Source organism: Trachinotus anak, unplaced genomic scaffold (genome assembly GCF_046630095.1).
Source record: "Trachinotus anak isolate AG129_WGS33_773 ecotype Australia unplaced genomic scaffold, CSIRO_AGI_Tana_v1 ptg000001l, whole genome shotgun sequence".
In the NCBI taxonomy this organism is placed as follows: Eukaryota; Metazoa; Chordata; class Actinopteri; order Carangiformes; family Carangidae; genus Trachinotus; species Trachinotus anak.
Genome location: NW_027273852.1, coordinates 11,967,752 through 11,979,149, shown reverse-complemented (window position 1 = coordinate 11,979,149; position 11,398 = coordinate 11,967,752). Strand labels below are relative to the sequence as shown.

Below are 11,398 nucleotides of genomic sequence, written 5' to 3'. Positions count from 1 at the left end.
ATGCTAACATGTACATTTTAAAGTATATAAGAAAGTTGGTTGTAACTACTGTTTACAATTACAAGATTCACATGAGCTGACAATTTGGTCAGAGAGACACTATCCTGATGGCCTGGAGGAAGGAGGATTTTCTGAGTCTCTGTGTGTTGGAGTTGAGAACACATGCTCCTCTGTTATTATTTTAAACTATAATCATGAATGAAAGAGCATGTGAGAAGTTGTAAATGCAAAGAAAAGTCATGTAAACGTATCCGTATTATGAATGAACAAAATTCAAACCACAGCCAGTTAAGGAAGTGAACTTTATTTAAATAAATAGCCACATAAATAAACAATCTTTCTTTTACCAGCCTTTTTTCTCCTTTCCTTTCTCGTTCTGTTCCTCCCCTTCACACACTCACACACTCACACACTCACACACACACACACACACACAGAGTCACATACAGACATGCACATGCTTACACAGTCAAGTAACAAATAACAAAGGATAACAAAGAAAAAAAAAACATGAAATACTTCTTATTATCCAAAGTTTATCAAAAGGGTCATTTTACAGATTTGCATCAAGAGTCTTAGTGTTTCAATAGTTTTGTGAAGTTTTTTTCATCATGAGAAACAAAAAAATTGGTAATAAAGAATATGAATAAAGTGCAATTCTTGTTTCTGTTTACTCAGCAAGCTCAAAGGTCAAAGAAACTATCAAAAGGTGCTTCTGAGTGAACAGCCAATAACGGAGCCATCCATTTTAATTTCTTCAGTGTAGGGATCAGAGATGGACACCTCTGATTGTAAGTTTGTTCAGAGAAAGGCACAAGTGTTGGTAATGAGTGCAATCAACTAAAAATTGTTGGGTTAAATATATCAATACTGCAAGGTTTCCTCTACAAGATGTTTCACAGATATGAGATAACTAACAAAACTTCCAATATCACACATCTCTTGCAGCTTTCTAATACGTCATCTGCACATATATATATCAGCTTGTTGCAGGTAATTTCTACCTATCTCTAGCCACTAATGGACAACTGAAGAAAGTTCCACTTCCAGCACAACATGGTATTGCTATGTTCTGTTTTTTTTCTTCTTCTTTTCTAGAAAAGTACAAAAATGAATACCGCCATGGTCCTCCTGATAATAACAGCTAGAGATATCAACAACACGTGTAGCATTAAGGTTTGGTGGCAGCGGGAGTTTTTCTCACAGCAGAAGCTAAGGAGATCATGTGAAGATGCTAGCTAACCACCATGCTACATTTTGAGACAGCATTCAAAGTGAAAAGTCAGTAGTGTATCTGTGATAGATCACCCAGCTCTTGTGCTGTTCACTCTTTGGTAAAACCCAAATTCTTCCTTTCAGTTAAAGAACTACAAGAATGCTGTGTGCAGAACCAGCATTTTGAAATGCCTTCAGTCTCTCCTCTCGATGTCTACAGTATCATGTTATTATGTTACATAACTAGTACCCTTTCTAGTCAGCTAGCCAGCAAAGGAAGGTCAAACAGGCAAAGTAAAAAAAAGCCTCAGGCAAATATGCATGTACATTTTCACCATCCTATGTAGAGTCTTATCTTTCCTTTGTATTTCAATGTGAAATATTGCACTGTTCCCACAGTCTTTGTTCTGTCCATATGAAAAGTGTCATTCCTCTGATATTCTGGGATTGACAACATGTTACAAGTTGTTTTTGGGTTTTTTTTTTTTACAGCTTTTTCTGTGTCCAAATTCTTGCCTGAGGAGGTAGTAAAAGCATCTAACAAGAAGGTGCTTATCAAATGAAGGGAACACAGATCGGTGTATTCACATATGTAAGGTGCTACCAAGCTGACTGATGTACCTGTTGTGCTTTACTCAATCAGCGAGACACTCTGTTCCTTCACTTTTGGCTGATGAGGATTTAGCAGTTTTTTGCAGCTTGAGGTAAAAGCAGCATTTGCGTAGCTATAATTAATCCTGCACAGAAAAAAAATCACAGTTTCAATATAAACCAAAATTGACCCCCTCAGTGATCTTTGTAAGCTTAGGGCACTATACTGCATGTTCATTGCACTGCTACAGAGAAATGTCTCTTTAGAGAGGTGAACAAAGTGGGAAAATTTTAAAAAGAAAGAAAAAAGAAAGAATTTTGGTCTTCTGCCCAGTCAAGCGAAAAACATCAAGAACAGGAAATGACACAAAAAAGTGACTAAAAAAGAATGAGGAAGATAGAGCCTTCCTGATTTCAGAAAATCAAAAACTTAACTTAGACAGCATCAAAACATGTGAGGCATAACTGTTTCAGCTAACGTCAGCACTCATTTCATTCAAGTGAGTCCATCAGGGGGCTGGATGAGAGTCGTTCAGTCTATTATTGCTTCTCTGGCTGTCTGATACGGATTTAACACCTCATCCAGAGTTTGGTTATTGCTTAGTCTTTAGCTTATGTGATATCAAAAGCATACATACAACATACACGTGTGTGCAACACGTGTACCCCATGTTGCTAAATAAAGTGTAAGTTTGTTGCTTGCATCTGCTTTTTGTTCTTTCTCCTCACTTCTGCTCTCTTTTTTTTTTGGGCTCAAAATCAAGTCATTTTTGCTCTGAGCGTCTTCCACTGAGAGAGCAATCATTGGTCTCAAACACGGCTGTTGTTTTACTTCACCATCACACAGCTACTGCGCTGCTGCTGCCCAGCCAGACCCAACTCCTGCATATCAGGATTGGTGCTGGAGGCTGCGCCCAAGCTCCACGCCACTGGTTTGGAGAGGATAGGGAAGGTGCCTTGTGTTGCAGACTGGGGCTGCTGCTGAAGGTTGGAGTGGGGGTGAGGGTGGGGTTGCTGGCTGATGTGCAGGCGAGCCTCGAGAAGGTAAGCAGCGGAGGCCACGGGGGACAGCGAAGAGGAGTAACAGGATGAGGAAGATGAGGAATGGCCAGAGGAGGAAGTCTCAAGGGTTTGTTGCCAGGGGCCGTGTTGTAGACCCACTGGAGCTTGCTGAGCAGGCAGGGCGGAGGGGGCTGGGGTGTCAAACATTGTGGAGGAAGCAAAAACAGTAGTAGGTGGAGGAGAGGGTGACTGCTGCTGGGTCAGAAAGAGCAGGGGGTTCTTGGTAGGCCCTGTCTGAGCTGCTTGCACCTGAGGCTGAGGCTGGTGCTGGATCTGCAGCATCCTGAAAAACAGAGACAGAAGATCAGACTCTGTGTTCACACCTGGGTACCCTGCACCCACCACTGCATTTTGTTGTTTTGCTTCTACGTTTTAACACTATTCATGGGATAATCATGTGTAGCTTTTGAAACGACAGTTCCCATAAGGGAGTATAATACAGTGTAAAAACTTAATGTTCGAGTAGCATCTTTTATCTGTGATTTATAGCTGGTGTTCATACAGACATCAGTCACACTGCATCTAAAAACATGTATCTTGTCTTGAGTTATCTCTCCCACAAGGAGCACTATGTTTGACTCAAGTTGTGCAGTTCACCTCACACTCTGTCTTTGCCTCTCGTCTCTCCCTCTGCGCCTCCCCTCATCCTCTCCCTCAGTTTGAAAACTTCAGATTTACATGATCTAATATGTGGAATTTAATAACAGTGTGCTGTCATGTAATAGTGTGTCTCACCTTTGCTGGTGCAGCACCTCCTCCAGCATGCTGCGGTGCTCAGAGAGGGCTGGACCCAGTGACCCTCGGCTGCCGCGGTTACAGGAGGGAGGAGGGACAACTTGCCTCGTCAGACCCTTGATCTTATTTAATCCCAGAAGCCCTTTAGTGCGTGTGTTTTTCCTCAGCTGCTGACGGAAAGCTTTGAGGCCTGCAGAAAAGCATGGGAAAGTGTTACACAATACTCCTTTGATCCATTACTGTGACACATTAGACGTGAGAAAAAGTGAAGATCAGATTAGATAAATTATGGTGTATTTCGTGACCCTGCTCCTGTACCTTGTGTGAGGGAGGTGTCAGAGGCTCTACGACCCTCTTGGAAGCTGGCAGGTGGCAGGCTGCCCTGGGCCTGGGGAAGGAGGTGGGAGGAGAGGGCCAGAGGAGCTCCAGCTGGCACCAGTGCTCCACCTTCAGCTCCAGAGGACAGAAATGTTGACGTCTCACCCATAGCAGCCTGCAAAGTTGGGGTGGGACTGGATGAGGACTTTAGACAGCTGTCAGAGGAGGCACCATCAGAGGGACTGACCACGATACCTACGGAACAAGAACAGGGAAGAAATTAGATTCTGTACTGCTAACAGAGTCAGGATTAACATGTGCTTTGTGCTTTTATGTTTGTCATACTTACATGGAGGGTTGCACTGGTGGAAACGGGCGGACACCTCAGCCAGAGTGTGTCTACGGGAGGTGGTGGTGGGAGGGAGCAGGGGCCCGAGAGTTTGCGTTGCCTCCTCCTCCTCCAGGTCTCTGGGTCGTACCTCCTCGCTGATGCTCGTCTCCAGCAGGCTGTTGGGTGAGATGGAACGATTCCAGAGCAATCTGTTCAGACTGGCCTCCACTGGAAACACCACACGCTGAAACAGAAGAAGGACGACTGTTAGCCACCTACTGGCAGGAGACACATGGGATGCAGAGTTTATAACAGGATGGAGGGTGAAATTTCCCAATCTCTGAGCCTCTGAATACTGTCAAGTTTTATTTCAGATGTTTACCTGGAACAATCCACCTTGATCACACTCCATCTCCGGGTACACAGGAGCAGCATTTTTGGGTGGAATTGAAAATGCTGTAGTCCTAAACCTGTCGGCAGACTCCATAATCATCTAGAAGCAAGCAGAAAGCACACAGCTGTTTAGACTTCAAGCAGAGGATGCAGACTGGATCAGAACTAGTTTGAGCTTGAAACGCCCAGCTGGAGTGCTCACCTCTGGGCTGGTGGAGTCGGAGGTGCTCCTGGGTCTCTGGCTCCAGGATCCACACTGGCGGCTCAGCTGCTGGGTGCGATGCTCTCTCACTCTCTCCAGCAGCAGATAGTAGATGGCAGAGAAGTGATTGTAGCTGCTGCTCTGCAGAGACTGAGGAAAAGGACAGAAGACATTAGATTAGTGGTTTTGCCACTTTGTTTACCCTCTGTGGCTCCTAATGCTAGGTGGTTTCCATCTTTTTATAACTTTCTTGAGCTCTTCGCCCCTATGTAATTTTTTGAGTGAGTAATCACTTTGGTGAAATTGTTTCTGCTTTTAAAAAACAGAAGGTGTACATGTCATACATGACTAAGTATCTTCAACCCCCACCTACTCATCACTCCATTTCAAGTCCCCTGAAACTGTAATCCGTGTATTCATTCATCAAACACCAAACTTCTTTTCTTGTTCAGTCACCTCGATAGTCCTCTGGCGGTCGATGCCCAGTGTGTTCATGATGCCCAGCACGGGTTCACTGTAGTCGCCCAGGTTTGAGTTGTAGTCTGTGAAGGAATGGCTGAGGGTCTGGTGGGCAGCTGTTGGGTCTGCCAGCATCCAGCGGTGCTGCTTGATCTGGGCCACGCTGATCCTCTTGGCTGGGTCCACCACCAGCATCTTACGGATCAGGTTTTCACAGTCTGGAAGACATAAACAAAAAATGAGTCTTCTGTTGCGAGCGATTTGCATTTAAACAGAATTGGTAAATAGTGGTAATCGTCTTGATTAGATGTGAGGATAATGGATACCTTGGGACATAAAGAAAGGGATTCTGAATCGGCCCTCTGTGACTCTCTGTCTGAGAGCAGGAAGGCTGGGTCCATCGAATGGAAGAGAGCCACAGACAAGAACATAAAGTACCACACCGAGGCTCTGTGAAGAAAGCAGCAAAAAATAGCAACAATGAGAATTTTATGAAAAATTCTTAAATGTTAATGCTTACTCTTTGCATCTTGCTGTCTATATTTTCCTTGTACAAGCTTACCCAAATGTCCAGCTGAGGCCCCTCGTATTCCTTCCCTTCAAACACTTCAGGGGCAGCATAAGGCGGGCTGCCACACCATGTAGACAGAGGCTCCCCTGCATTGTAAAAATTTCCAAATCCAAAGTCTACAAGACACAGACAGAGATACACAACAGTTTTATTATTCAAACTAGTTTGTTTTCTCTGCAATGAAGCATGACGAGCTCAGGGTATTAGGGTGCAGATGTCTTTCCTTCCTTTAGCCACAGTGTCTTATGTAATTTACCGTCCTGATGTTCAGAGAACAGCTCATATAGAAAATAAGTAAACACATGACAAAAGACTTGTTGTCTTGCTCTGCTATAAGAGTTAAGCTATAATATGTCTTTATGCAACAGTGTCTCCTTATGTGCTGAATTCATTTCCTCTGGTTGATGTTAGTCTTGGTAAAATGAATGAATTATTCACACTTAATTAGCACACAGACGATTTAATTAGAATGGTTTAGGAATCCCAGAGTAGCAGATAGTTTCTTCAGGCAAAAACTGAACAAAATACTAAAACAGCAGGGAGGTACAGAGAGACGTGTCAGATTCAAAGCATTGGTTTCTAATAAATTAAAACTCTCTGTCTCACATCATACAACACCTTCCAGCTGGCTAACCATGGTAACAGTAAACAGTATATAGCAGGCATACCAGCCAGTTTGATGTTCATGTTGGCATCCAGCAATAGGTTCTCGGTTTTTAGGTCACGGTGAACGATGTGGTGTCGATGGCAGTAGTCCACTGCTGTAAGAATTTGCCAGAACTTCTTTCGTGCCTCATCTTCACTCATACGGCCATTTGAGGTCAGGTGGTCTGTAGGGAGAGAGGATATTTTAGTCCATATCTGAGACAGACATGTCTGTCTCCTTATCAGACTATTGAGGATTGACAGAGTCAGCCTACATTCATTATTTGCAAAACTAAATTTAAAAAGCTGAACTCACCAAACATCTCTCCGTTCTTTGCATACTCTGTCACGATGTACAGCATGTCTTTGGTCTCCATGACCTGAGAGAAAGACAAAGTGAAAAAAGAAACAGTTTAACCCACTGGGTCACGGGCAGCTGGTGATGATGAAAAATACATTTACAGGTTTAAATCAGGTCCAAGTCCTTCAGTGGCGCCTGCTCCAGACATTTCTAGCCATGAGACATTTCCTAACCACAACAATCCCCTTCACATACTTCTCCATATATTTGTTCCACTCACACAAAACATCCAGACCCTGGCTTTCCATGATATGTCCTGTTGCATAAGCCAGCCGGCAGTGACTTCCTGACACACACACACACACACACACACACTGACAAACACATATCAGATGGTTAGAAATATTTTCCCTGAGGCTGACACTAGTTGGCAATACATTCTAGTGTTGAATTTCAGGCTAACCCTATCTTTTTATTTCTTGGAAACAGAGGGACAGAGTCACACAGGCTGCTCACATGGGTCCCGTCTAGTATATAGTAAACACCATAAATGTAATCTTGGGCCAGAAAGACACAATTCCCAATCCTGTCCTGGAGGTCATAGAAAGCTTTCATTCCCCAGGAGAGCCCTCGGGGACAGCGCAGTCGAGATAAAAGCTTGCACAACAAAGCAATTTTTGTCAGATGACGAAGCCCTGCAGCATTACCCAGACAGGGCAATGCTGCTGGCCACCTCAAAATAAAATGCCACTAAAGTCCACTGAATGGTGGAGTTTAATTCTTTTCACCACCGACCCCTTTAGAAAACCAGGCAAAGAATGCCTCCAAACGGAGAGTTTATCTGTGAGATAGGGCAGCTCTCTGGGGTTTTGTCACCTTGAGGTGCAGCTGACGTCAGGGCTCTAAAAACCAGGCACAGCATGTGAAGTGGCCTCAACACCCCCAGAAGAAGGATTAACCCCATAATATCCATATTTTTTGACCCTTTATTTGCTATAAAGTAGCTTTAGAGTTATTAGAGCTTCATAATGTTTACAGTGAGTGAAATATTTAAACCAGAGACACCATGTCCTTAAGGCTGTACCTTTCCAAGGATCTAAAAAGTATTTTAGATGTGTTGTACATCATTTTATACATTACTACATTAGAAATTAAGTGTGTTTCAACAAATTTAGGCTTCATTGTGGACCAGCATAGTTTATACTATTCGCCCCACTGGTGGCCCGTGGGAGTGTAGGATTTAAGAGGATAAGAGGGAAGTATATAGTTGATACAAGGTCAAACACTAAGAGGAAGTAGGCCTTGGATCACAAGATGGTCTTGTGCCGCCATACTCCCCTTTGTTCAGGAAGGAGAGAAAGAGGGGCTACAGCAGTGACGAAGGTTGCTTATCATCACTGAGTACCAAGCATCTGACTAGCATCACCTGAGACAACCCAGGGGCCTGGAGACATTTACAAGGATGCATCACATCCAGGATACAGACAGAGGTCATTCATGTTGGACTACAGATCTAACAGATACCCATATACTATATTAAATATTGCACTATTACACATTTCTATAATATAGTTGCATTACCAATATTTAGGCATTGAGCAAGCATTATACTAGGTATCCAACTATCCAACTAGTAATCATGTGGTCAATGAAATGTCAGAAAATAGTGAAAAATAGTGAAAAAAGCCTGTCACAGTTTCCTTAAGCCCAGGATGACATCTTTAAACTGCTTGTTTTGTCTGACCAACAAAACTAAACACTAAGATATTTAGTTTACTTTACCATAAGACAAAGAAAAGCAGCAATTTTCTAAAACTGAGCTGCCGGAAGCTGGAATACTTGACATTTTTCCTTGAAAAACTTAATTAAAACATCAATCAATTTTCAAATAGTTGGAAATAAATTTTTGGCATTAATTGACTAATTGTTTCAGCTCTACATTTTTCTAATATTTGAATCTCATCACCCAGCCCCACTGTATGTGATAAGAAATGTGCTGGGGTTTCCAAAGAATAACGTCATGCTCATATTTTTGCAGTACAGACGTGATTTCTCAGTAAGCAATGCTCAGCTACTTAAAACCGGACATGAAGTAATCCTCAAAAAGTAGAAAAACATTACAAGGGTCAGAAAACGTCCAGAGCAAAAGAAAAAAAAAGAGAGAGAAAAAAAGAAAGGATTTGCATGTTTGTTTGCATGGGTTTGTGTTTGTGTATTTGTTGCCAGACGCGTGCCACAGCACTCGCAAGGCCAGCTGAGGGGAAAAAAGCGGATTCTGTCCACTAAGTCTTCAATTTGATTAGGAGTAAAGCAGCGCTTTGTGAGTTGGCCTTCACGTGACACGCAGACACATTGCACTTGGCTTTAACAGATGCTAATTGGTCTTAAAGCTCAGACCTGTGAACACATCTTTAACCAGCTGCACTCTCCTAACTGCTCTGCTTCCCATATCTCTGCACTCACTTCTGACATTATATAACAGAAAACATCTTAGAAATGCATTGTTCTCAGCACTGACTGGTACAATGGTTATTCTTGCACTCTAACTGTGACACACACATGCAGACACACTTAGACACACATACAGGGAGAGGTCAAAAGGGATTGCACTAATGCTGTTGTGCTGTGTTTATGATTCAATGTACTCTGAGAGTCAGCCAGTACAAACCACTTAGATAACAAATGCCCCTTATTTTTGCCACACGTAATGGCGCTGCTGCATTCACAAATCCACAATAATGACGCACAATGTGCTGCACCACAACGTTGTTATTGAGGGAAATAAAACTGTCCCCACTTTGCGAAGCTCCCTGCACACAGATACGTCACAGACCAGGCTGCTCAGTGAATGTCTGGTGACAGTGACATTCTGCACACATGCAAACGCGTAATACACACCTGGTACAGTTTGATGATATGGGGGTGGTTCAGCAGCTTCATAATCTGCACTTCTCTGTAAATTTTCTCCAGGTTGGAGGGATTCAGCCTGGTCTTATCAATGATCTTTATAGCCACCTGAAAAACCAGAGAAATTTGTTGGCTTATAAATAAAAAAATATTTTGTTTTGCCTCTGTAAAAAACAAACACAGTTGGGTGAAGAGCTGCTGACCTGTGTTTTGGTGACTTTATGTTTGGCCAGTTTCACCACTGCAAAGTTGCCTTTCCCCAGGGTACGGATAATCTCGTAGAAACCGACCTGCAGTGGCCTTCCCTGTGCAAGGCTGGACTGAGCCCCCCGGCTGTTCTCTGTCATGATCACCATGGTGCACCAACAGTCTGAGATACAGTGTTGGGATAAATTAAGGCTTGTACCTGCAGAGGCAAAGACAGAATTTCAGACTGTTTATTACATGGACATTATATATGTTATATTTTTTACATTACATTAATTTGGCAGATGCTTTTATTCAAAATAACTTATGATAAATATATACACTATGCATGTGGACCTATATGCAACCTTGCCTTGCCTATAGCCTGCTATAGGCAACCTTGCCTATAGCCTGCTATAGGCAACCTTGCCTATAGCCTGCTATAGGCAACCTTGCCTATAGCAGGCTATAGGCAACCTTGCCTATAGCAGGCTATAGGCAAGGCAAGGTTATTTATGTAGCACATTTCACACGCAGAGGCAAAGTGATTTTCATAAAAATAGATAAAAAGAAGAGTATAGAAAGATAAAAATTATTAAGTATAAATGCATGAACATATGCATATATAGACATATGCATATAGCTATAGCTGTATTGCAGCGTGAACAAGTGAGTTCAGTGGGGAAAAGAAGCCCGGGGTGAGTAAGGTACTAACATTTTTCTTCTTAGTGATACTTGTGTTAGTCAAGAGAAAATTATTTTGAGAATTTAAGCCTACCTGTTCTTAAAACTTAAAACAGATAAAATAGTTAGGTTTTCTTAATGTGTTAATTCTATAGCCATAATTACATACAAAATACAGGTAAGCCTACTTTTTAGACTGTTAAATACCACCGGCTGAATACAAAGTAAAACAGGTGAGAAACTGGCCTGGGTTAGGAAACTGCAGAATTATTGCAAAGCAATTAAACCACTAAAACGTGAGTAAAAAAGTCAGGTCTTACCTTAAAAAGCGGACATACACCTCCGTCTCTCACAGTTCAGACAGCTCTCGGAGGAAGCGTAAACCATTCCACAACCAGAGCGAAGCAACGACACGACAAAGAGGAAACACTGTCGAAAACACCAGCGGGGCAACTTTTCCCTCGTACAGCGAGTCTTCTCGGCCCGGGACTGGGCAGCGGCCGGTGTGTGCCTGTGCGCTCCGCCGGAATGCAGAGCTGCGGGGAAGGGAAGGGGAACTCCTCCTCGCCTCCTCCTCGCCTCCTCCCCCTCCTCCCTCCGCCACCATAACAAATTGATACCCACCTTATTGACGTCACACCTACGTCAGAGCTCCGAGCTGGGTGCAAGGCAAGGCCGGACCCGAGCGCAAGGCGCAGGTTGCCCGGCAACCGCGCGGCTCGGGCGCACGGTGACGCGAGTGCTGATGGAGCGGTTGCCTGGAGACGGGGGGCGATGACGTCAGCCGCGGAGATGTGT

At 43.3% G+C, this 11,398-nt stretch overlaps 1 protein-coding gene across 1 annotated transcript; it reads right to left on the bottom strand.

Moving 5' to 3' along the window:
* Positions 1-288: 288 nt before the first annotated feature.
* On the bottom strand, positions 289-11,186 carry sik1 (salt-inducible kinase 1). The gene is made up of 14 exons (XM_071476706.1): positions 10,921-11,186; positions 9,934-10,136; positions 9,722-9,838; positions 6,839-6,902; positions 6,546-6,707; positions 5,869-5,993; positions 5,633-5,756; positions 5,304-5,524; positions 4,848-4,997; positions 4,635-4,745; positions 4,271-4,496; positions 3,922-4,176; positions 3,604-3,793; positions 289-3,151 (listed from the first exon to the last, which is right to left on the bottom strand). The coding sequence occupies exons 2-14, from the start codon at positions 10,084-10,086 to the stop codon at positions 2,635-2,637; spliced, it is 2,415 nt and encodes an 804-aa protein (XP_071332807.1). The 5' UTR covers positions 10,087-10,136; positions 10,921-11,186; the 3' UTR covers positions 289-2,634.
* Between the last annotated feature and the right edge of the window lie 212 nt (positions 11,187-11,398).

What these genes read in the sequence shown, in the direction of transcription:
- sik1 (XM_071476706.1), bottom strand. Translation starts at nt 10,086, where the DNA reads ATGGTGATCATGACAGAGAACAGCCGGGGGGCTCAGTCCAGCCTTGCA. An exon ending in ATATCATCAAACTGTACCAG is followed by an intron (nt 6,903 to 9,721) that starts GTGTGTATTACG and finishes TCTTTCTCTCAG; the next exon opens with GTCATGGAGACCAAAGACAT. An exon ending in CCGACTCCACCAGCCCAGAG is followed by an intron (nt 4,746 to 4,847) that starts GTGAGCACTCCA and finishes GCTTGCTTCTAG; the next exon opens with ATGATTATGGAGTCTGCCGA.